The 25,585-nt window shown below is 52.6% G+C and overlaps 1 protein-coding gene and 2 long non-coding RNA genes across 4 annotated transcripts in view; 2 read left to right on the top strand and 1 right to left on the bottom strand.

The window, feature by feature from the left end:
- The first annotated feature begins 271 nt into the window (after nt 1-271).
- Nucleotides 272-4,282, top strand: LOC139079696 (uncharacterized). The gene is made up of 2 exons (XR_011533550.1): nt 272-561; nt 3,497-4,282. It is a non-coding gene; the product is annotated as an uncharacterized lncRNA (long non-coding RNA).
- Nucleotides 4,283-18,556: 14,274 nt separating this feature from the next.
- Nucleotides 18,557-24,246, bottom strand: LOC139079554 (uncharacterized). Its single transcript, XR_011533257.1, has 3 exons — nt 23,900-24,246; nt 23,652-23,777; nt 18,557-21,732 (listed from the first exon to the last, which is right to left on the bottom strand). It is a non-coding gene; the product is annotated as an uncharacterized lncRNA (long non-coding RNA).
- Nucleotides 24,247-24,570: 324 nt separating this feature from the next.
- The window catches only part of LMX1B (LIM homeobox transcription factor 1 beta), an 82,633-nt gene continuing 81,618 nt past the window's right edge, over nt 24,571-25,585 (top strand). Inside the window, exon 1 of one of the 2 annotated variants that reach the window (XM_070594928.1) lies at nt 24,571-24,831. In XM_070594928.1, coding sequence (XP_070451029.1) covers nt 24,693-24,831 — 139 coding nt within the window. In that variant the 5' untranslated portion in view covers nt 24,571-24,692. The remainder of the gene's footprint in view (nt 24,832-25,585) is intronic. The other variant, XM_070594927.1, reaches the window with a different exon arrangement.

Genomic DNA, 25,585 nt, shown 5'->3' on the forward strand with positions numbered 1-25,585 from the left:
TGGAGGATGGAGGAGAAGCAGGAGAAGTCTACAGGATGCTCCCATTTCACCCCTGGGTGGAGCCGATGGTGATGCCGCCTGGTGAGATGGGCAGCCCAGGAGGAGCTGATGAGGAGTTCGATGGGGATGCACTGAGCCTGAGGGACCTACCGGATGTCCCAGCGAAGACACCAGGAGGCAGTTGGCTATGTGGGTCAGGAAAGAAGCCAGAGCTGGGATGCAGCTCTGGACATTCCCCAGAGGTCATGGTGGCTGAAGGCCCCCAGCGAGGGTGGGCAGTGCAGGGAGAGCTGTGGGCCTGGGGTGGAGCGCTGGGCCACACCAATCCCTAGGACGTGGAGCAAAGGAAGAGATGCCAAGTAGCAGCTGGAGAAGGAGCAGCCGGAGAGTAGGTGGTGCACCAGAGAAGAGAGATGTTAAGGATGAAAAATATGAAAACTAAAATCCTGACAGACGGACTGGACAACATGGTAGCTGGCAGGAGGCTCAAGGTCAAGGGAGAGCTTGATTTCAAAACGGGAAGAGCTGCTGGTGATTCAGAAGTTCAAGTCGCAGGAGCTGGTGAGTCACTGGAGGCAGGGAGATTCCCATGGAGGGTGCCAGGGTTGAGATCTGGAGCCCATGGTTGGGGCGGGAGGTGGCCTCTGCATTGAGACTGCGGGACAGCCCTGATGAGCCGGGAGGGTCAACCCGGAGAGGGCAGAGGGAGAAGCCACAGTGTGACATGAGGCCGGGAGGACATCAGCGCCAGGCCGTGGGGCTCTCCAAGGACAGGCTGAGGAACCAGCAGTGCAGCAGAGAGGTGGACAGACACAGGCTGTGGATGCAGCCTGACCTGGGGTGGCATCCCAGCCCCGCCACTCACCAGCTGCGTGACCCTGCCATCCCTCACATCGCTGTTCCCTCAGCCCTGGGACTGGGGGAGCAGCAGCCCGGGCCCCACGGGAGCAAACGCACGAAAGGCACTCAGGCCAGGACCCGGCGTGCGGAGGAGCTCGATAAATGTTAGCGAATAAGAATAATAAATAATGAGGAGCTATCGGAGGGTTTTGAAGCCGGGAAGTGACAAGGTCAAATCTGTATTTTAGAAAGACCCCGCCAGAGGAGGAGGTGGCCTTGGGGAGAAACTAAAAGGTCGTGCACTTCTTGAGGTATTTCTCTGAAGTCTGTGGGAAGTTTGTAGTGTCAGGTTAAAGATTTTATTGGTTCCATGTTTGGTTTTTGATTCGGCTGTTTCCTCGGGTCCTCACGTGTCGGATGCTGGTCTTACTGGCGTGCTCGTAACTGGCCTGGTGAGTCGGGTCTATCTGGGGCTCCGAGATGCATTTCAGAAATGAAATAAACTGATGGGGAAAGTGAATATAGAAAAGCAAATAACTAACGTGGAGGGCGGATTTGGAGGATGGCCTGGGCCAGCGCTGGCAGGGGGATGGCTGGTCCGGCGGCCCCCTGAGGAGGATGTAGCAGGGTGGAGGGTGGCGGGCCAGCCGGGGAGGGACTGGGGCGATTCCTCATGAAACCCCAGGTCTGTTCCTCAGGGAAGACCAGCAGCAGGGTCCCAGATACAGGTCAGCCTTCCTCTCACCTCAGCAGAAAAAGCTTCCGTTTGGGAACAGCACTGACACATCATGTGGACTTCTGCGGGTCTAGGATTTAGGACTGAGTGAGATGGAAGAACAGCGGTAATAATAATAACATTCGCCGTGGTTATTATTGAGTTCTTACTCCTCATAGATCTGCACAGCTCTCTGATGACATGGACACTGTTATTAGCCCCCGTACACAGATGAGGAGATTGAGGCTCAGAGAATTATGTTGCTTGCTTGGATTAGAGCCCCTTGGGAGAGACGCCCACACTCTCGTCCATTCTGCTCCAGGTACTCTGGCCTGTGTGGAACCTTAGGTGATGCCTCCTCCAGGAAGCCCCACGGAGACCAAGTTCCCTGCCTCTAACTCAGGCACCAAGTAGAAAGAGCCCAGGGGAGCAGGTGGCCTCCCCTCCAGCTCTCCGCTAACCTGCTGTGTGACTTTGGGCAAGTAGCTTTGCCTCTCTGCACCTTGGCTGCCTCCTCCTCAAGTGTGGTTCAGTGTCTAATCCCTGGGCTTTTCCATGGATTTCATTGGCTCCTGCCAATCTTGGGCTTAGCACATAGTAGGCACTCCACAGAGGCCCTAGCCCTCTTCCCAGGGCTCTCCTGTCGGGACCGATTATCTCCATGGAATCCACGCTGTGAAAATAAACATGAACTCAAGTGGCCCCGGTCTCCGTGGCAGCCAAGGGGAAGCTCCGTCCCCAGCCTCTGTCTGTTCTGGGCAAGAACAAAAGTTTCCCTGTGAAGTTGCCCCCACCCCCGCTTCCCTTCTGGAGCCAGCTGGGATGGGGATGGGGGAGGGGGCCAGGCCTGCGGCCGGGTGAGCCCAGCTGCCCATCAAAACCTAGCCTCCCTCCCGTCCAGCCCCATCCCAACCCCACCTGGGGCTGGGGCAGGTGAAGGGCCTCCAAACTCAGGAGCCCCAGGGGCAGAAAGCTGGGTCTGGTGGTAGATCCGAGAAAGAGAAGATTCCCACAGGTGGCCCTGGGGCCTGAGAGTCCAGGGACATGGAGCGGGGAAGCTGCCGAGTTATCCTTGCACAGAGTGCTGTGCCGTTCCCCCCCCCACATACCCCCTCAACCACCAGCCTCCGTCTGCAGAGCCTCTCAGATCGTGGGTCTCAGGTGCTGGCGAGAAATGGCTGGTCCCGGAGGACACAGCAGAACCAGCACAGAACTTGGTGTCAGAGAGAAATGGCGCAAATTCTGGCTCCATCATAACTTGCCATGAGACCTTGGGCAGGCCAGGTCCTCTCTGAACCTCCATCTCTGCATCTGCACCACGAATGGACCATCTGACTGCGGCCAAGGGACAGCCACATCCAAGCTCAGCGACACCCTTCCACTCAGCAGTATTTGTGTCCACTGAGGACCAGGCAGCATCCTGGGGCAGACGTGAGGCACACCCACAGTGGGTTCAGCCACGTGACAGCCTGGGGTAACAAGGGAGCTGGGATGATGGGAGCAGGGTGTCGGGGAGGAAGCAGGAGACCCCTGAGAAAGAAAAAGAGCCAGACTCAGCCCAGGGCCTGAGGAGCAGAGGTGGGCATGGGCAGGATGTGGCTGCTGTGGGTGGCAGTGTGGCAGTCTTGACACCAGCGTGGACCAAGCAAAAACCAGAGGAGCATCTCCAAGGAGACAGTGGGCTGTGGTAGAGTTCCGGCGTGGCCAGTGGCCACCGTGGTGAACGTGGTTCAGGAGTGCGATGGCAGAGGAGGTGAGCGACGATGGAGGAGTTGACAAATGACAACCAGACTTACGTGAATTATACCTCAATCATGCTGTTTAAAAAATGTAATTTATGATCATTCATTGCTAGTTTATAGAAATACCGTTGACTTTTGTTTTTAGATCTTGTATCTTGCAAATTTACTAGAATCACTAGTTTTATCATCTTTTTTGTAGATTACATTGGATTTTCTACAAAGATGATCACGTCATCTGCAAATAAATTCAATTCTACTCTTTCCTTTCAAAATAAAATGACAAAACCAGAACTTACCTGTAGGCGCATGTTACACGCCACGTGGGGTCTCCCGGAAACACCTGGAAGAATGGGGCTCTGCAAGGCACTAGCTCTCCTGAGCGAAGAGGCTGATGTGAGAGCTAGCAGGATCCAGCTTATTGTCATTGTAGACTGATGAAGTCAGAGTTATGGAGACCACAGCCCCTCTCCTACAGGGGGACTATGTGAATTTATAACAGCGTCTGACACAGAGCGGAATTTGGAGTCACAGACCTGTTCACTGGAAAAGACATTTAAATGTTTGATAATGTATGGCTGTGGACTGAATGTTTGTGTACCCCCCAAATTCATGTGTTGAATCCTAATCCATAATGTGATGGTATTTGGAGGCGGGGCCTTTGAGGGGGGTGACTAGGTCAGGAGGATGGAGCCCCTATGAAGAGATTAGTGTTCTTGTAAAAGAGACCCCAGGGAGTTCCATGGCCCCTTCCACCATGTGAGGACAGAGCCATCTATGAACCAGGAAGCGAGTCTTCACCAGACACCAAAGCTGCTGTCACCTTGATCTCGGACTTCTAAGCCTCCAGAACCGCAAGAAATAAATTTCTCTTGTTTATGATCCACTCAGTCTCTGGTATCCTGTTAAAGCAGCCTGAATGGACCAAGACATCTATTTTATTCAAAAATTAAACATTTCAATAAAAATTGCAATGTAGGTTTTTAAATCTGTAAAACTCGTTGACTCTGCAATCCTACTCTTAGAAACTGATTAGAAAATTACGAAGTGCACAAATATAGATCAATTGATTGGTAGACAATAGAGAATGCCATCACATCATTCATACAAAAATAACTTGGAGATAATGTGAATATTCACCAAAAACATGGAACGCTATGCAGCCATTGCAAATGGTGTGCTGTGCAGAGATATCTTTATGATGTGTTTGACTTCTGAGTGCCATGGGTCACAATCCTATCTTGGTTTTTATAAATACATGTATATATATATATAGGGGGCGGCCCCATGGCCGAGTGGTTAAAATTCCACACACTCCACTTTGGTGGCCTGGGCTAGTGGGTTGAGATCTGGTGTGGACCTACTCCACTCATCAGCCATGCTGTGGAGGCATCCCACATACAAAAAATAGAGGAAGATTGGCACAGATGTTAGCTCAGGGTGAATCTTCCTCACCAAAAAAAAAAAAAAGAAAGAAAAGAAAGAAAGAAAGAAAAGAACAACACATATACAGGAAATGTCTAGGAGAAAATTATTCCAAAATATTTACTTGATTATCCCTAAGAAGTGAAATTAGAAATAGCATGCACCTTTTTCCTAGGTTTTCTTTTTGTTTTATCTGCTTTTTCTTGCTTTTCTACAATAAATTTATAACAACATAAACAATTACCATTTAGTAAGCCCTTGCTGGGTGCCAAGCATTGTATCGAGGGCTTTCTATATGTTTCTTTATCTAATCCTTGTAACGCTTCTGGGAGACAGGTACTGTTGCTTTATCAGGCAGTGTTATTTCAGTTGAAAGTGACAGAAGACCCAACTCAAACTGGCTTAAACAAAGAAAGAGGATTCATTAGCTCGTGTCAATGGAAAACCGTGATCGGCCTCACACAGGTGCTCAGAAGTTGTCCACCACACTGGTGTCTCTGGGGCAACTCCATTCTCGATGACCAGTGCCATTTGGGAGCAAGGTAGCTTTGGGGCACCCTCAAAACTGCAAGGCCATAGAAAAGAAGTGGTTCTCAAAAGCCCTAAGGGACACTCCCCTGGACGGATTGAGTCACATGACCACCACAAACCAATCTCTGTGGTCCAGTGATGGATGCACCGACTGGCTGAAGCCCGGGTCATATGCCCCACTCACGGAGCCAGGGAGTCAAATCACAGTTCAGAGGGGGGGAGAACTGGTTCTCCAAAAGTAAAAGCAGGATAATGAATGCTGGGTGGGAAAAAAAGAAAAGCCATCCTCCATAGTGATCATCCCCAACTTACTGGTGAAGAAGCTGGAGCGCAGAGATGGAAAACAATTTGTTCAGTCATATACATATTAAATAAGGGGGCTGGGATTGGAACCCTGTTGTCTAACCCCAAAGACCATAAACTTATTTACTACATGACACTGCCTCCTGTGATTACGGAATAGTATTTTGATTAATTTAGAAACAAAATAAAATCATAAGCCCCCATCAATGGGTTTGGGGTTCCTGGCTGCGTAAAGGGTGTGTGGCATCAGGGCAAGGCTGAGACACCTGTGCCCAAGGCTTCCTTCCAAGATGTGGCCATGCAGCTGCTTCTTATCTTTTCCATCAAGACGAGTTGCCAAGAGCAGTCCTGACACCAGTGAATGGCCAGTGCCACTCAGAAAAAAGAGAAGCACCTCCACACACACACAAGTTGTAATAACAATGGCTGGTATTTATTGGTGGTTTATCATGTGCCAGGCATTGTGCTATTGATTCCTCATAACTGCCTGCGGAGGTGGGAACAGTTGCTGCCTTGTGTTTCAGATGAAGGAACTGAAGCTCAGAGAGGTGAAGGTCCTTGCCAACATCACACAGCCATCTCAGAGGCAGCAAGGTTTAGGCTGAGTCTGACTCCACGGCCAGCCTTTAATCACATGCTCTGCTGCCTGTATCAAGGTTCCTCTGCAGCCAACACAGAATTTTAGTGGTACCTGCAGAGATCAGAGCCGTAGAAAGCAAATGTGCTGATGGCATAACTCTAAGTAGTCAAGGAGCCAAGGAAGGCCAGTGCCTCGACCGACATCCTCACAGCATTTCTCAGGGCGTTCCCCGGGGGAAGACTCTGCAATCTGTCAGGGGCACGGTGTGCAGCCTAGAAGCCTGTTAAATATTATTCCCCTTGATCTCAGCCTTAATCTTGCATCTATACGTTATTTTATATGGCAAAAGATGTCATCACTGGTAAAAGTAAATCCAACCTCTAACTAGACACGTAGGATGTTCAATTAGGAAAATGTTCATGAAACATTGTTAGTGATTTTTTTAAAAGACGCAAACTACAGAGCTGTATATATAGCATGATCCAAATTTTGTTTCTTAAAAGAAGATATCCATACATAAAAAAAGACCAAAGGAATAAAGAAAAAGACTCACTCTGGGAGCTAGTATTATGGATTATTTTTATTTTCTCATTTGTGCTTTTCTATACTTTCCAAATTTTCTATAATGAAGTGTATTATATTCATAATTTAAAAGTTATTAAATTTTTTACAAAGGTTTCCAAGGATAAGAGGCATAAGGCTTCCACAACAACCTCAAGCTGTGTTTTTCTTTTAAGCTTCTTTCTTCATTTATTTATTTATTCATTCAACAAATATCCACAGATTTCTGCTGAGCTGGGCTCTTGCTCAGGGTGGATCAGACGCAGATTCCCTCGGGGAGTTCCCTGTGCAGTGGGCGGACGGACAGAAGGACAGACGCTCAGACATGGATGACCCCGCTGGATGTGAGCCTTAGGGGAACAGAGGCTCTGTCTGGTTCATCTCTGTAGCCCAGCATCTGGGATGGGGGCTGAAACCGAGTTAGGAGCTCCAGAAATACTTAGGAACAGATGGACCAAATCAGGGAGACATGAGTTCAAATCCAACGCATCGAGTTTCAGTTGCCACTTCTGCAAAACAGGGGGACAATGCCTACCTCACGGGGTTGTTTGAAGGCTCAGGTAGCAGGTGGAAACATGCCTGAAGATAGCAGTAGGCCTTCGACAAGGAATAGAAATAATTTATTTCAAATCAGGTAGATTATGATGCTGTACAAAGTCTGGGGTCAGGCGTGCCTCTGCAAGAATTTAGACTAGAAAGAAATATGGTTGAAAATTTGGAGAAGAGTGTGTAGACTCTCCTCCCGTTTATCTAAGGAAAGGGGAGGCACTAAATTTTAAAATCAAAGGACAAACCAAAATTCCAAAGCAGCAAAAATTCCCTAAAGGGGTGGAGAGGAATGGGGTTGAGGGGCAGAAACAGAAGCTGTACTGTGTGTAATATTCCAGGTTGTGTAGACCTGATGTGGAAATCAGGCAAATATGTTACATAATCATACGTTAGACATGTTAAATGTTTCAAAAAGAAATTCCAAATATCAAAGCAAAACCAACAAAAAACTCACTTGTGGCAAGTTGGAAATAACCACGTGGACAGAAATTACTGCAAGTGACTCAAACACAGTAATTTTGACTGTCCATCCCTAATTAGAGCCTCCTAAAGGGAAAGCAAAAATAAATCAATAAACTGCAAAAGGAAAAGATCAGTAATTATATTGGTGGTGGTGTTGGGATTCCTATCTGGGAGTGTCCTGTGGAAGTGGGACTCCACAGATGAGTCTGTTTTCACTGGGAGGTGGAGAAAAAGGACACAGCTTGGAAGAAAGGATATGCAGGTATAAGAGGGATCAGGCAAAGAAAAAACCCTGTAGACTAGAATTTAAGTTAGAAATGTTAATAGGAACTCGTTGTATTTTTAAAATAAATTAATAGATTTTCTGTTTTGAACAGTTTTAGCTTTACAGGAAAATTGGGCAGAAAGTGCAGAGAGTTCCCACATACCTCTCCATCTGCCCCCTCCCCCAGTTTCCCTCATTATCAACATCTTGTATTACCTGGGATATTTGTTACAATTGAGGAGCCAATGTTGATACATTATTATTATCCAAAGTCCTTGTTCCTATGAAGGTTCACTCTTGGTGTGCATTTTCTGGGTTTTGGCAAACATGTAATAACATGTATCCACCATTGCAGAATACCTTCACTGCCCTAAAAATGACTATTCATTCCTCCCTCCCACCGCCCCCACTTCTGGCAACCACTGATCTTACTCCCTCCACAGTTCTGCCTTTTCCAGAACGTCATAAAGTTGGAATCATACAGTATGCAGCCTTTTCAGATTGGCTTCCTTCACCCAGCAATATGTGAACCTTAAATAGCAATCTAAGGTTCCTCTATGTCTTTTCATGGCTTGATAGCTGTTTTTTTTTTTTTTTTTTGAGGAAGATGAGCCCTGAGCTAACATCTGCTGCCAATCCTCCTCTTTTTGCTGAGGAAGGCTGGCCCTGAGCTAACATCCATGCCCATCTTCCTCTACTTTATATGTGGGACGCCTGCCACAGCATGGCGTGCCAAGCGGTGCCATGTCCGCACCCAGGATCCAAACTGGCGAACCCTGGGCCGCTGAAGCCGAATGTGCGCAGTTAACTGCTGCACCGCCGGGCTGGCTCCAGTTCATTTCTTTTTACCAATGAATAGCATCCCATTGTGTGGATGTACCACAGTTTGTTTACCCATTCACCTACTAAAGGACATCTTGGTTGCTTCCAAGTTTTGGTAATTATGACTCACAATGTATTCCATCTTTAAAAAAACAAACCTATTTCCTTGCTCTGTCCACTAAAAATGCCCAGAAACAATGACCAACCAATAGCAATGAGTGTCACTTAACCCTCAATTGTGGTCCCTAAACGCCATTCCCTGGGAATATAAACTGGTGCAGCCACTGTGGAAACCAGAATGGAGAGTCCTCAAAAAACAAAAAATAGAAATACCATATGATCCAGCTATTCCACTTCTGGGTGTTTATCCAAAGAACACGAAAACACTAATTTGAAAAGATTGGTGCACCCCTATGTTCTCTGCAGCATTATGCACAATGGCCAGGACTTGGAAGCAACCCAAGTGCCCATCAATGTATGAATGGATAAAGAAGATGTGGTTTATATATGATGGAATACTACGCAGCCGTAAAAAAGATGAAACCAGGCCATTTGCAACAACATGGATGGATTTTGAGGGTATTATGCTGAGTGAAACATCAGACAGAGAAAGACAATTATCATATGACCTTACTCATCGTGGAAGATAAACAAACAAACACATAGATACAGAGACCAGATTGGTGGTTACCAGAGGGGGAGGGGGTGAAGGGAGGGCAAAAGGGGTAAAGGGGCTCATGTGTTTGGTGACAGATAGCAACTAGACTTTTTCTTTCTCTCTTTCTTTCTTTTGTGTTTTAAAGATTGGCACCTGAGCTAACATCTGTTGCCCATCTTCTTCTTCCCCCCAAAGCCCCTGAGTACACAGTTGTATACTCTAGTTGCAGGTCCTTCTGGTTGTGCTATGTGGGTCGCCACCTCACATGGCTTGATGAGCAGTGCTAGGTCTGCGCCCAGGATCTGAACCAGCGAAACCCCAGGCCACTGAAGCAAAGTGCGCAAACTGAACCACTCGGCCACGGGCCAGGCCCTGCAACTGGACTTTTGGTGGTAAACACGATGCAGTCTATACAGAAGTCAAAATATAATGATGTACACCTGAAATTTATATAATGTTATAGCGGCTGGCCCCGTGGCCGAGTGGTTAAGTTCACGCATTCCGCTGCAGGTGGCCCAGTGTTTTGCTGGTTTGAATCCTGGGCGCAGACATGGCACTGCTCATCAAATCACGCTGAGGCAGCATCCCACACGCCACAACTAGAAGGACCCACAACGAAGAATATACAACTTTGTACTGGGGGGCTTTGGGGAGAAAAAGGAAAAAAAAATAAATAAAATCTTTATATAATGTTATATACCAATGTGACCTCAATAAAATTAATTAAATAAATAAAAACCACTCCCCACTCAAAGAAACCAGGGCTCCTTGGAGATGTGGCTGAGTCCAGGTCTGGGGCAGAAAACATCCAAGACAAATCTGGAGTGTCTTGCTGTTCCAGAAAGCAAAGAACTTATCGAAGTCTACTGGGGTCAAAAGAGCTCAGGCGCCAATCTGATGAGGTCCTCTCAGGCTGAGCGGGACCATTTGAGCATCAATAAGAATAACAGTTGCAAGGGATTGAAACACGTCAAATAACATTAAATCCCTATATTCATAGTGATACTAAAAAAAAAAAACTCAAGAAAAAAAACTCCAAAGATGCCAGGAAACCAATTCATTATTGGAGAACTGTTAAAGAATCAACTTTGTACGGTCTGTATTGTACATATTGAATGACACTGTACTGTACTGTGGGGTAACTAAAGAGCTGATGAAGTTTCCCCTTGACAAGTATTCCAGCTAATAAGTGAAGAAGGAAGATAGAACTCGAATGTCATCATTTCTGTAATCCCTAATGAAATAATGAATCTAGGCAAGGAACATCAATGGCTGCTAACTTCACAAAAAGAGAGATCCCGAGACACAACGGGCCTCCTGACGGGAGGATACAGCTCCTGCAAGGTACTGTGGCCAAAAATCGAACCTGAATGTGATCAAGCCTCTAGATCTAATTACGGGAAATACAGAGGACAGAGGAACGTGTTAGGGACCCACAGGGATACAAGCAGCACACTCCAGACTGGGGGGAACTCCAGAGGACAAACAAGCAGGTTCCTTCAACAAATAAATGGCAAAGGCGGAGAGGTGGGGAAGGAGCAGGGGAGAGAAAGAGACTACAGATTAGAAGAGACATATATGGACTTTTTTATAAGGTGTAAAAACGTTTATGAGACAGTTGGGGAAATGTAAACATTGACTAGATACGCACGATGATCATAATTTCCCCATGTGTGATAATGCCATTATGGCTATAATCTTTTTTTAACTATTTCCTTATCTTTTAGAAAGATACGCTAAAATAGTTGCGGTTGAAATGTTACAGTGTCGGAGATTTATCCCAAAATACTCCGTTGGGATGGGGGTTGGGGTGGGATGTAGATGAAACAAGATTGGACATGAGTTATAATCGTTGAAGCTGAGTGACACGTCCATTATTCTCTCTACTTTTATATATGTTTGAAATTTTCCATAACAAAAAAAAAAGCTTACCAAAAATAAAAATAAAAGCTCCTTTTAACAAAGGCAGAGGCCACCCAGCATCTCTGGTGCGTCTGGTGTTTTTAGGTTGTCGCCTCTTGGTGTAAATTGTGGCTACTTTCTTCCCAATACTCCTTTCTTTTGAGCGCCTGTTGGTGAGCTGGTTCTAACCTGCCTGAGCAGAGATGAGGCAGGGCCACCGGCGATGCCCCTTCCCATGTCAGCCTGCACCTGGGAAGGACCACCAACCACCAGGCAGAGGGAACCCAGCTGGGTTTGGGACCCAGCACTGCAGCCCGCTTTGCCTGAGCGAGGTAGGAGCATTATAAACCCACCTGTCCCGGGGCAGGCTCCTCTCTGGCTCCTGTGCAGTGCTGGGTGCTCACACCCTGGCATAAACCAGGTGGATGAAAGCAGAATCATGTAGTGATTAAAAGCCTGGGCTCTGGAAGACATAGGTTCAAATTCCAGTTCTCCCAGCACGTGCCTTCACCTGCCTGAGCCTCAATATCCTCATCTGTAGATTGGGAACAATAGATGTACTTCCTCGGGAGGCTGTGGTGTGGATTCAGTGTAAGCAAGTGCCTGAAGCACTCAGCTCAGTGCCATTCTGGAGTGGTACCCAACAAACGGTGGTTATTTCTGCTGTGGTTATTATTATTACCACTATTTTATATTAATTATTATATAGCCAGAATATAAAGTAGGGCTTTTTCCCCAAAATTATCTCTTATTTTTGCCTCTTTACAGAGCACGTTGTATTATAGGGCACTTTTTCAATTATTACATTTGAACCAAAAGCATGCTGTTTGGGGAAGATGCATTAGCCTGAAGTGACCTCATTTGATGCTCATTTTGGATGTTAATCGCAGTAACCTGACAAATGAGCTAAAAGAGAGAAAGTAATTTTGTGTAGCTTTAGAATTTCTCCTGGGACTGTGGCCTCACACACACGGGCATTGGATACTGTTGCAAACAAGCCTTTTACAGTCCACTTTATAATGCAATAAAGAAGCTGTGCAGATTATGAATTTATACCTACAGGAAGAATAAGTGTAATGTAGTGGTGTAATGTTTGGCAAATAGGTATTTGTGGTGTGGGCTAATTATAGCCCTGTGCACGAATTTGTATGTCAAACAACTTAGAAGTGGAGATGGGTGCTCTGGAAAATGATGCCGGCCACCTTAAAAAGTGGCTTAGTAATGACGAAGGATACAGATGCAAAAATGCGAGTGAAGCATAGGCAACAAAAGCAAAAATAGACAAATTGGGCTTCAAAATTAAAAACTGTGCATCAAAGGATACACCCAACAGAGTGAAAAGGCAGCCTACTGTATGGGAGAAAATATTTGCCAATCACATATCTGATAAGAATATATAAAGAACCCCTCCAACTTAACAACAAAACCAAACATGGGCAAAAGACTTGAATAGACATTTCTCCAGAGAAGATATACAAGTGGCCAACGAGCACGTGAAAAGATGCTCAGCATCACCATTCACCAGGGAAATGCAAATCAAAACCACGGTGAGATACCATCTCACACCCATTAGGATGCTACCATCAAAAAAACAGAGGAGGTGGAGAAAGTGGAACCCTTGTGCACTGTTGGTAGAAATGTAAAATGGTGCAGCCACTTTGGAAAACAGTATGGCGGCTCTGCAAAGAATTAAAATAGAATTACTGTGTGACCCAGCAATTCCACTCCTGGATTTATACCCCAAAGAATAGAAAGCATGGATTTAAAGAGATATTTTTATACTCATGCTCATAGCAGCATTATTTACAATAACCAAGGGGTGGATGCAACTCAAGTGTCTATCGACAGATGAATGGATAAAGAAAATGTGGTATATAAGTACGATGGAATATTATTCAGTGTTAGAAGGAATTTCTGACACATACTATAACATACATGAACCTTGAGGACATTATGGTAAGTAATAAGCCAGTCACAAATGGACAAATATATAGGACTCCATCTATATGAGGTACCCAGAGTAGTGCAATTCTTAGAGACAGAAAGTAGAATGGTGGTTGCCAGGAGCTGGGACGAGGAGAGAATGGGGAGTTAGTGTTTAGGGGTACAGAATTTCATTTTTGCAAGATGAAAAGAGTTGTAAAGACAGATGATGGTGATGGTTGCAGAACAAATGTGAATATACTTAATGCCACTGACCTGAACACTTAAAAGTGGTTAAGATGGTAAATTTTATGTTATGTGTATTTTATCACAATTAAACATAATAATAAAAAAGGAAGAAATGCAAGTGAAGAGTTTGAAATTAAACCATCTCAGAAACTGCAAGAAAAATTGATAGCCATATTTATTATCTCTTTTAACCCATTTGTCACGTTACTGGTATAAACATCTAAAATTACCATCAAAATTGTGATTGTAATTTTGCAGGTAATACCCGACTCATAAACTTAATATTTTAAGTAGGCATTTGACAGTTTCCTCGCCTTGAGTTTATAGACTTGAATTGGCCAAAAACATCTGGGAGGTATCTTCTCATTAGGAAAATGCAAGGGTGCTCTCCACCCCTAATCGCATATTCAGGGCACATGTGGGATCGTCTCCCATCACCGCTATGCCCCGCCCCGCTCTCCTTGGACACCCTGGCCTTCTCAGGCTTAGTCCCGGACTGTTCCAGACTCCCCCACAGCTGAGAACCCAGAGCTCAGGGCCCCAAGACTCCCACAAAGACTGTCCCCTCCCAATGGGGTGCTTCCGAAATGCAGAGAGCATTCAGTGTCCAAAAGGCTCGTTGTTAATACTCTTTTATTAAAACAAATGACCTGCTCAAAGAAATGGTTGAAAACACATTTTTTAAATTGCACCTGTACCCCAACACCCTGAAAACATAGTTTTTCTTTTGCCGGGTCCCCTCAGGGCTGTCACCTTCCCATTTCCCCCACAATGAGCTCCCTCCGTGGGAAGCTGGCCTCTGCTCATGGGTGGCAGACAAGGGCTTGAGACCTTGAGGGTGGAATCTTGACAGTCACCTCCATGCACGGAGTGCCTGTGATGGGGACCAGACTCCTGGCCACATGCTCTTGTCCCCTTGCACCGTCATAGCGCCCCCAGGAGCTGCCTCTAAGGCTGCCGTCAGGACTGCAGGGAAGAGCCTGTCCTTCCATCACCCTCTCGCAACCCTCCCATGGCCTCTTAGCTCCTCCCCATCCCCAAGACCCTGCTGCCTCAGTTTCCCCAGACCACTCCACACACTCCCTGTTAGAATCTGGCAAACCCAAGCCTGCATTTGCATCTTCTCCAGCACGAGTTGCGAGTTGCCGGTCCAAGCTTGCTTCTCCCCCATCCTTAGTGCTCCTGGGTAGAAGGGAAGGCAGCGAAGGTGGATGAAGGCCATGGGGCGAGCGTTCGGTACCAGCAATCAGACTCCTCTCAGGCCGTGCGAAGGCGTTTCTTGCCTCAAGTCCTCAGCTGGTCACCACGGGAGAGGCATACCTCCAACCACCGAGCGAGCACAATGTGGACTGTGTTATAGTTCAAGGGCACTTGTCCCCTTTCATCTTCCAGATCCCCTTCCATTTCCTTGACACAGGAGGGTGCCCTCCCCATCGCTCATTCCAGAGATGGCACGGGGACGGAGGAGAGGGAGGGAAGACAGACAGACAGTCCCATCTGCCATGAAGGAGAAACCCATGCTGCTGAAAACACGTAAGCTGATCTGGGAGGTGAAGGAAGGCTTCCAGGAGGCGGTGACGTTTACATGGAGACAGAAAGGATGAGCAGGAGTAACCTAGGAAACGGGAGTGGGGAGAGCCTTCCACGCAAACGGAACAGCCTGTTCAGAGCCTGTGGGCAGGAAAGAGCGTGAGCACTGGGGACGCTGAAACGAGGCCAGTGTGCTTGGCAAGCGGTGCGGAGAGTGAAAGGGGAGGAGGTGCAGACGGGGCCAGGGCGGTGGACATGGGCCAGGAGGCCTCGGAGGCCACTGGGAGGATGCTAGACTTGGAGGCTTTTCCTGCGTTTGGAAAAGCCTGAATCACCGAGCTCTTCCCGGGAGGATAACTCTGCTGGGCAGGTTGTGTGGGCCGCCGTGTAGATGGAAGGCCGGACGCACGCATGGAATTTTCTGGCTTTTCTGTGCACTGGGAACAGTTGCAGGGCTGTCTGGATCCCACAGAGCTCAGCGACATGCCGGCTCACCACCCTTCGGAGGCTGTCCAGCACCCAGAGGTGGGGTGTATGGGCAGTGGCTACCGGCCTCGCCCTGCCACCCAGTGACCTTGAGCTTGCCTTTTGTCGTCTGCACAATGGCTCTCAATGCCGGCCACCTCGCAGTCTTGCTTTAGGATTCCATGAGATCACAGCCGTCAGAGGCTTCACAAAGGGCAATGATTATTATCATCACTGTTATTGTTATTGATGCTTACAGGCAGCCTGTCCCAACCCTCGAGCACTGCCCAGCCCGCTGGCTGCTGGAGTGTTTCGGGCACAGACACTGCGGAGCCCCGGGACTGGGATGCTCCACTTTTTTGCATAAATGTGCATCTTGCATTCAGAAGAGCCCCTCCTTCCACGGAGGGTCCAGCGGGGTTGCTCGGGGGACACATTCCAGAAAGAATAACTCTGTGTAACACGAAACCCTGAATCTGGAAACACAACCTCTCTGGGAAACTAGAGGCTAAGGGCTGCTCCGCAGACCGCCCAACTTCATTCCACACAAAAGGGATATTGAAACCCAAAGGCCTCATCACTTGGCCTCCTGCCTCTCGTCTCACCCCTCACCATGGCCAGAGAGATCTTCCTAAAAAAACAAACTTGACCGTAGCACCACCCTATTTAAGCCCTGCCATGGCTGCCCCCTGCCCTCAGGTTCCAGTCCACACTCCTCATCATGACCTACTATGCCCCGTGGTCAGGCTCTGGCTCACACCTGCAGCCACGTCCTTGCTCTGACCCAGCCATACAGGTTTCCAATGGATCAAGTTCTTTCCTGCCACAGGACCTTTGTACATCACTGACCCTCCTGCCCCCTCTAACAGGCCATTGCCAATTCTTCCAGGTTCAAAAGCCCACAGACCTTGTTGAACCTCTAAATGATAATGGAAGAGAGCAATATCATCCCCACTTTCCAGATGAAGAAACTGAGGCCCTGAGAAGTACCACATGGCTCCTGGAAGTAAGCCCCAACCCATGCCCGGCAGGTTCCAGCATCTTTGAGCAACAAAGTGGAAGTCTTGGCTGTCCCTCCATCATAACAGGAGAGCGGAAGTGGCTCAGATAAGAGGACTGAGCCAAGGAGAATGGGAACGATGTGGCACAGAGCAAAGGCACCGAAGTCACACTTAATGTACTCAGAATACAGGCTGGCCACTCGTACCCTGTGGGCTAAGGCAACACATCTGATCTCTCTGGACCTCAGTCTTCCCAGCTGTAAAGTGGGGTGAAATAGTAACGCCGACCTCCCAGGCGCACTGTGAGCATTCAGGAACGACTTACAGGAGGCGCCCGGCATGTGCTGGATACTCGGCGAACGGCATGATGCTGCGCTCCTTCCACACATCTGGGGAGGCTGTGCCAGCCCAGACCAGCCCAGCCCAGACTAAACTTGCATCACCCGAGGTTAGGCTGCTGGGGCCTGGGAACCATCCCTGCCCTGTTTTCTGTTTTGGGTTTTGGGTTTCCCAGCGTTTCCTTTGGAAAAAGTCCAGCTTCCTCCCCGCTGGAAGGAGGCAGGAGGGGATTGTTCACGCCTGGGCCTGGATGCTCAGGGGAGCCCTGTGGGGAGGCGACAGGAGCCTGGGGTTTGGAGTACGGCCAATCCAGGTTCGAATCCAGGATCCGACACTTACAATGCTGTGTGACCCTGGGCAAGTGACTTCACTTCTCTGAGGTGCCAATTTCCTCACTTGTTAAAAGGTCTCATGATTTCTACCTCAGAGGGTACTGGATACAGATGGAGGGGCTGGGATGAGAGAAGATTCTGGATGCACTTTCCCAGTGTACATACAGTGATTCCTTCAGGGAGAAGCCACAGGATTACAGCAGGAGTTACCAGTACAAATGCTCCCTGACAAACCGGCAAGGGCGGGTCCCTGCCTGGGGCGGGGTGAGGGTTAAATGGGGGAGGGGGAAGGGTACAGTTCAGCTCCAGATTATCAACACCCCGCTGGAATGAGGGTCCAAGGTGATCAGACTTCTGATTTTTCAGGAGAAAAATTCCTCTTCTCAAGCAAAACCTCACGATTAAAGTATGGTAAAGAGCATATACTTGTGATTCCATTTATATGAAATTCAAAAACAGGCAAAACTCATGTGTGGTGACAGAAACCAGGATGGCGGTTTCCATGGAGAAGGGGGTGGGGTGCCCGGGAGGGCACAAGAGGAGAGGTTCTGGGGAGCCAGAACATTCTCTCCTCATCGAGCTATTGGGGGTGTAAGTGTGTCCCCTTTGTAATTTTATGCTTGGTGTACTATTCTACTTGTATATTATACTTCAGTAAAAATGATAAAATAATTTTAGAACAAATAAATCAAGACTGCAGTGCTGGGAAAGCACAGCCAGCTCGGGCCCCCGGAATGCACGCTGCATCCTGGGCACCAGCTGGACACTTGGGACAAGGGCATGGGTGCTCTTAGCCCCTGACACCCTGGCCTGGCTCCTCACCCTTAGGGAGCACCTCTGCTTCCCGCCCTCCTTCCCTGGCTCCCTGGCTGCCTTGTCCAGAGACGGCTGGGGAGCCACATTGCTGTTCGACCTGCCTCTCGGCCAGATTCTGCTGAGCTCAAATTCTAAAGAAATAGGCATAGCCTGCCACTTAGATGATAAAGTGATGCCCCAAAAAACTCACCCTTATTTATTATTCATTTTACTTCAGCAAGAATACCCAGAGGACAGTAATCAAAAGGCAGGTAGAGTTCTGTTTCCAAAAACCCCTTCCTAGAACTTGGACCTCCCCAGCCCGCCTCCCCACCCTGAGCAGCTCCACGCAGCAAACCCAAAGCCTGCAACCTCATTTGGCAGCATCCTCAAGCTCCCGCCCGCCACCGTCAGAGGGGTGGTGGCTGGCAGCGGGACTGCCTCCGCTCCGCCCCTCCGCCTGGTCCGGATATCTTGGTTTTATTTTTATTTTCACTCTCATTCTTTTCTTTTGAGAGCCAACAGAAGACGTGCGCGCCTCCTATATAAAGCAGCACCAGCCAAAACAAATGCACATCAAATGCATTTATTTGCACAGACACTCATAAAAACTTTACTAGACACCAAATCATTACAGGAAGGGGCAAACCTCCAACTCCGCAGATCCCTAGCGTTTTGAAGTGGATTTAAGATAAAGATCAAATGGGATGGGTGCTGCTCCCTGCATCACACCCAACCCCCTTCCCCAGCCGCGGACCCTCGGGGTAGAGACCAATGAACTTCCTCGCTTTTGTGAATTTGTGTCCAATTCATATAAAATGCCTTTCTGCAAGTTATTCTTAGTGTCCTAATGGGGCTTTTATGGCTCCAAATACAGTCCTTGGCCTTTTCTTTGTTCTGGCTCAGGTCCTCAGTCGGGGAAGCCCCTGGTTCTAGATGGGCTGCTGAAATAACCCAGCCCATCCATTTGGCAAGAAATGCAAAGATTCTTGAGGAAAGTGCCTTTAAAAAAATAAATATAAATGGCACCTTGAGAGTCCCACATGGTCGGTTTTGATGCATTGGGCTGAGGCCCCTAGTTCTGTTCCCTTCCAAGGTTCTGGTTAGGAGCAGCTACCCTCAGCCTCAGGCCCCACAGCCAGGGCGAGTGGAGACATCTGGGCCCTGCCTGGGGGGCTCCTGCGCCCAGCCCCCGCCACCTTCCTAAAGGAAGAGAGACGACAGAGTTCAGCACCTCCCTTTCTTCCCCCGTAGGTCCTGGTTGGAGGAGGGGGAAGCAGCCATGATTTCCCCAAGTCCTGGGGACCCCCTTTCACCCAATTACTCACCAAATATTAATAGAGACCTACTGTGTGCCAGGTGCTGTGGTGACCACTTACATTTCATCCTCTCAGCAGCCTTGGAGGATAGACACTATGATTATGCTCCCTTTGCAGATGAGGAAGCTGAGGTGCAGAGAGAGGGCAAGACTTTCCTGACATCCCACAGTCAGATCTTGAAGCAGACCTGGGTGCCTCCCCGGGACCTGCTCTTACCCACTCCTAACCACCGCCCGGCCAGTGGCAGACCTCAGCCCTGGGCCACCTAGCCAGGACAGTGCCCTTCAAGCTCCAGCCCTGAGGGCTGACAGCAGCCTTAGGATCTGAGGGAGCCGGATCTCCTGACACACCAGGGAGGAATCCCGTGACTAACCACCCAGATCTTGTGCTGAAAAGTCATGGACCTGCGGCTAGAGACCCCACAAGCTGGGTGAGGGTGGGGATGGGCTACAGGGAGGACAGAAGGACTTTGCTGGGGGTGGGTGGTCCCACACATTGCACACAGGCACATACTATCACGAGCCTCAGAGCCACGCGCCCCCTGCCTCACCAGCAAACTCTGCCTAAAACCCTGTCCCCTGCCATCTCTCTCTCCTCAGCCCCGAAGACCCCAGATGGGAGAGTGCGAACCTGCTCCCAGCCCTGAGTTGGAGGGACCCAGCGTGGACCTCTCTCCAGTCATTCCTCTGTGGACCGCCACCGGGCTCAGGGTCCCTGTGAGCTCGCCGCAGGCACAAGACGACCACGGTCTCTTCCCCGGGTTGTGGGAAGGGGCCGGGTTACTTATCACACACATCCATCGCTCTGCTAGCTGAGAAGGGGCCTGAGCCTTTGACCCACGTGTCCTGGGGTCAAGAACGCTGCGGTCCGCCGAGGGGAGTGTGGTCGGGGCTGGCTCCCAAGGCCGGGACACTCAACCACTGCCAGGGCCATCCGGCTCCACTTCTGGAATTCCCAGGTCTCTGGATACCGTGCCGCCGCCTCCCGGGAATAGCGGCCCCCAACCCGGGCCATGGCTTGGGGTGGCTCTGGTCCAGTCCGGCTGCCTTCCCTGGATCTGAGGGTCGCCAGGACCAATGGCACCCCGGCAGCGTGGGACGGGCCTGGGCGCTCCCGCAGGGCGGAATCGCGGATCCGTGCAGCTCCGCGTCCGCGCCTTCATGCTCCATCCCTGCCCAAGATCCTCCCCTCCAGCCGGGCTGTAAACTGGGAGGGGGCTCTGCCGCTCGGCTTTGGTCAGAAGGACAGCGGGACAGCCAGAGGGAGGATGGACAGGGCTCCACTGCGGGGAGCGGGATCACAGGACTGTGTTCGTAGGAGGCTGGTAGTTCAGGTGCGGGGTGCCAGGCCCTAAGGAGAGGAGCAAGGGGGGACAGGGAATGGCTTAGTGGAGATGGGGTATCTGCGGGATTGGGGGAGCTGAGACCCCCGCCCTAGAGCTTTTCTCTCCGATCTTGCTTCTTCCCAAGCGATTCCAAACAGCCGACTCCATCCATCCCCAGGTGGAGAAAATTGGAAGCTGTTTCTGCCGCTGAAGTCCGAGCCAGAGAAAATCCCGGGTCGGAGGCAGCGCCCAGGCTCGAGCCGCCGGCGGAGTCGTGGGTCCAGGGTCGCCAGGGGAAATTGGTGGGTACCAGATCGCACCCGCCCCTGCCGGGCGCAGCAAGGTGCCGCTCGCCGCCTACCGGGAGTACCTGAGTCGGGGTCTAGGCCCCCGCCTTCGGTCCAGGCGGCCGCTTCTTCAGCAGTTCAGCTCCTGCGGTTGTGCTGGGGAGAGACCTGGGGCCTCTGTGTGTCTGTATGCGAAGGAGCCGGGATCACCGAGGGACCCGGGGAAGGGGGACAAAGGGCAAGGAACAGGACCTATACGGTGATCAGGAGGACAGGGACGAACGGACAGTGAGCGGGGAGGACCTGGAGAGGGGACCTCAGGTTTGTAGACTGAACAGCCCCACTCCCAGACCCACACCTGGGTTGGGCCCCGCATGTCGGCAGCCACCAGCGGCTCTGAGCACCACCCTTGGCTCTCCCGATGTGGGCCCTGGTGGTGTGGGCTGTGACGCAGGCAGGAGCACGGGGAGATGTGCCAAGATCCTGTGCACCCCAGGACAGACCAGCCATGGCACCCAAGCCCGCCCTGGGCACGTCCTCCTACGCTGAGACGCAGCCTTTGGGCAGTCCGAGTTTGGGGCACAGTCCACGGCCCCAACTTGGCTCTGGACGCCAGCCAGAGGTCAGAGAAGCTTAGGAGGTCTGGCCACAGGGACCCCCATTCAGCCTAAGGAGGGAAATGTGGAAAGGAAGAGGCCGGGCACGGGGAAGGCGGAGAGTGGGAGACAGAGGGAGAAGGGTGGAAGGCTGCACTAGGAGCCTGGGTCCGGAGTGGGTCTGCTGGGCCTTTGACGGCAGAGGATTCCTTAGTGCTCTCTGAAGGAGAAGGCAAGAGACTGGGCTTAGAACCAGGACCCTCTCGCCCACAGGCAGTTGCCCGACAGCAGGTGCAGGGACGCAGCGCGGCCAGCAGAGGGCAGAAGGCACCCGGTCGGTCCGCCAACCGTGCGCCCGGCTCTGCGCCTCTCGGCTCCGCGCGCCCGAGCCTGGCCCGCTGGCTGCTCCCGGCAGCTGCCGCGCCCCCGCCCCAGATGCCCGGAGAAGGCGGCCCAGGCCCAGGCCCAACCTCGGGAGCTCGAGGCCTGGGGTTTCCGGGCTGGGCAAGGACAGGGGACCAAGGGCATGTGAGAGAAACTCCACATCCACTCATCCAGCGTCCTGGATCCAGACACACAAAGACGCTGAGAAATACAAGGAGACACAAAGCCAAAAAAAAAAAAAAAGACCCAAAAAACCCCCACAAAACCCCAAAACCCCAAACTCTGAGAGACTCGCAAATACACAGAATCATTCAGAAACTCAGAGATACACACGGACACACAAAGGTGACACGAAGACACACATATAAACAAAAAAGAATCCCAGACACATTACAGAGGCTGACACACAAAGACGTCCCACCCGCATAGAGTGACAGACACAGGGACACAAAGACCTACAAAAACACAGAAGATACGGAGACACGGAAAGACCTGCAGATTCACACTCAGACACACACACAACGAAGCAGGGGAATCAGACACGGATTGCCACACTCGGAGCCGAGAAAGTCGCAGGGACACAGAAATACTGCATGCGCACAGAGACACGGGTGCACAGACAGCAAGCTCCTCCGAGGCGGGAGCATGGACACGCACAGCGCACACAGATACCCACCGACACACACGCAGGTACCGGGGTGGGGCGGCAGCCTCTAATCCTCCACAAAGCCGGGCCCCTCCGCGGGGCCCCGCGGCACAGGGGGTCACTTCTGACCAAGCCGCCCGCAGGCTCCAAATCCGATCCGCCCTCTCGCCTCCAGCGGGGTCAGGGGACCCGCCTCCCATGCCCTCCGCCCCCGCCCCGCTCCGCGCCGCTGCTCTGCTCCGGGAGGGGCCGGGGCAGCTCCGCAGCGGCTCGAGGGGTCAGCCCGCGCCTGCCCCGGGGCCGCATCGGCCCCCCTGCTCCCGGGCGAGCCGCGCCTCCGTGGGGACCCAGGGGTCCAAGACACAGCCGGCCGGGCTCAGCGCACTGCAGCCGGACGCAGCGGCCTCCGCAGCGAGCGCGGGTGCCAGGCCCGGTGGATGCCAGGCCCGGCGAGTGCCCGAGTCAGCCACTCGGTCTTGCCGGCTTTTCGCTCCCCAGGGCCGAGGACCACTTTGCCCAGGCTGGCCAGGGCGCTGTCCCTGCCAAGCGTGGCCTACGGACCCCTGGCCGGGTCCCTCCGCCACCAAAGGTCGCCTATGCCAGCCGCCAATCCGGTTTCCCTCGAGCGGCCGGCGGAACACACGTCGTGCTGGGCCTTCCGTCCCCGACCCTGGAGCCACCCCTACCGGCGCCCCTCGCTCCAAACCCTGCGAGGCCAGGTTCTGGTCCATTGCCCCCACTCCCGCCGGGGGCCCTCTTTCCCAGACGTAATCGTCCTCTAAACTCTCCGTCGCCTGAACCTGGGCCTCACCTTCCTCGCCTGCCCAATGTCCCCCATCCTTGATCCCGGGGCCCCTCCGGGATCTTCGCTCACCCTTGCATCCCATCTCTGCCACGTCTGAAGCTTTCCCGGGTCCCTCACTGCAAATCTGGGGCCCAACCTCCCTCTCCCTGAGCCAGGGACCCCTTGGCGAGTCCTGAGCCAGCAACCCTTCCCTCCTGCCGTTGCCCGTCCCTCGACCCCCGCAGCCAGCCCTCTCCTCGGACCAAACCGGCCCCGGCATGGCGCCGCCGCCCGGGGAACGCCAACTCAGCCCGGTGTGACCTACCTCGGCCGACAGTCGGGGTCCCCGGGCGGCCACTCACGGCCGGCGCCGTCCCCTGGTGGAGCCGCTGTGCTCGCCGCCGTCCGCGCAGTCTGGTCTCGCTCGGGGCCACTCCTCTTACCGCCGAAGCTTTACAAAATATTAATAATAAAGAAGCCAAGAAAGCAAAGAAGGAAGCTTGCTTTCCCCAACTCCCAAATCAATTTTTCAAAGGAGTGGGGCAGAAGGATTTGTTTCGAAGGCGACCCAACCTTCTGCGAGGGGCCAGCAGGGCGCTCGGCCTGGCCGGGACGCCCGGACCGGCGCGCGGGGCCAGGCGCGGCGCGGGGCGCAGGCTGGGGGCGCGGGGAGCCCTCCCGCGCGGGGGGGGCGGCGACGGCACTATTTGACGTGGAGCCGCCGGCTCATCCCGGCGCAGGGATACGAGGCGCACCAATGAGTTCAAATGTCAGGAAGTTTGAGGAGGGGTGAGGCGGCTCCCGGGCGCAGTATCCCTCCGCCGCCAGCCCCAGCTCTAAACCCAGCGGCTCCGCGGGCGCACCATGGCACTGGAGTAGTGCGGGGAGCGCGCCCGGAGCCCCGCGGCCCGCTGCGCCCCGCCCGGGACCCCGCTGCGCCGCCCGCGCCCCCCCAGCCCGCGGGGCCGCCCCTGCACCCCCGCCCCCTCCCCCGCCCGCCGCCGCCGCAGCAGCCGCCGCCGCCACCGCCGCCGTCTCCTCCCCGCGGCTCCGTCTGCCGCCGCCGCCGCAGCCCGGCTCCGGGACTGACAAGCAGGTGACAGAGGAGCCGGCGCGCGTGGCTGCGAGTGCCCGGGGGAGCGCGGCGCGGACTGCAGCCGCCCCGGCCCGCCCGCACGACGCCGGGGCCCGGGGCCAGCGCGTTGCCGCTCCGCGCTCGCCGGGGGCAGTCGGCGGCCCCAGCCGCAGCCCCAACTCCGCGGGGGCCGCGCCTCCCCGGCTCCCGGGCCCCGGCGGCGGCGAGCGGGCAGGCGGGCGGGCGGGCGAGCACCCTGGCTGGCGGGGCCCGAAGCGCGCCCCGCGTCCCATGGATATAGCAACAGGTCCCGAGTCGCTGGAGAGGTGTTTCCCCCGCGGGCAGACGGACTGCGCCAAGATGTTGGACGGCATCAAGATGGAGGAGCACGCCCTGCGCCCCGGGCCCGCCACTCTGGGGGTGCTGCTAGGTGAGTGCGGGGTCGCCGCGCCCGAGTGATCACGGGCAGGGGACGGGGCCTTGTCCCAGGTGGACACAGGCGTCCAGGCCAATGGATAAAGGAGATGGTTTGCAGGACATGGGGGTGTGGGGGACACAGAGAAGACTCCTGGAGTGATCTTCAGAGGGGCGACAGGCACGCCTAGACAGGCATCCTAAGGGGACAGAGGTATGCAGGGACATCACCTAGGAGGAGGGAGAACAGGACTCGCCAGCCGCCTCCCTCCATCCTCACCGGGCCTCGGTTCTAGAGCTGCCACTCCGGGCAGGAGGTGGGAGGCGGGTGGCAGGGGTGATGGAGGACCCAATAGTCACCTTGGCAGGCTCGGGAATGGCGCCAGGTCACTTGGGGAGGGGGAGCTTTTAAGAAAAAGATGCCCCCTGGGTCACCCAAACCACAGGTTTTGGGGAGATTGGGGACAGAAGACGCCGTGGGGCGTGTCAGCCAGCGAGCGCCTCAGCCTCCCCTCGCCTGTCTGGGTCCCAGCCGGCTCCCCCGCGCCGTGCTCGTTCTCGTATTTATTACCACCAAGCGCCGGATCTCCGGAGAAGGAGAGAGCGCAGCGCCGAGCCGAGGCTCGAGGCCCGCGGCCTCTCCGCGCCGGAGTCCGGGGACTGGGACGAACTAGCGGAGGCTGCCCGGCCCCTGGCGCGGCGGCCGGGGGAGCGCAGGCGGCGGGCGGCGCTCCCGGGCTGCCCTCGCCCTTGGCCGGGGCTGCGGGCAC

Source organism: Equus przewalskii, chromosome 26 (assembly GCF_037783145.1).
Source record: "Equus przewalskii isolate Varuska chromosome 26, EquPr2, whole genome shotgun sequence".
Taxonomy (NCBI): Eukaryota; Metazoa; Chordata; class Mammalia; order Perissodactyla; family Equidae; genus Equus; species Equus przewalskii.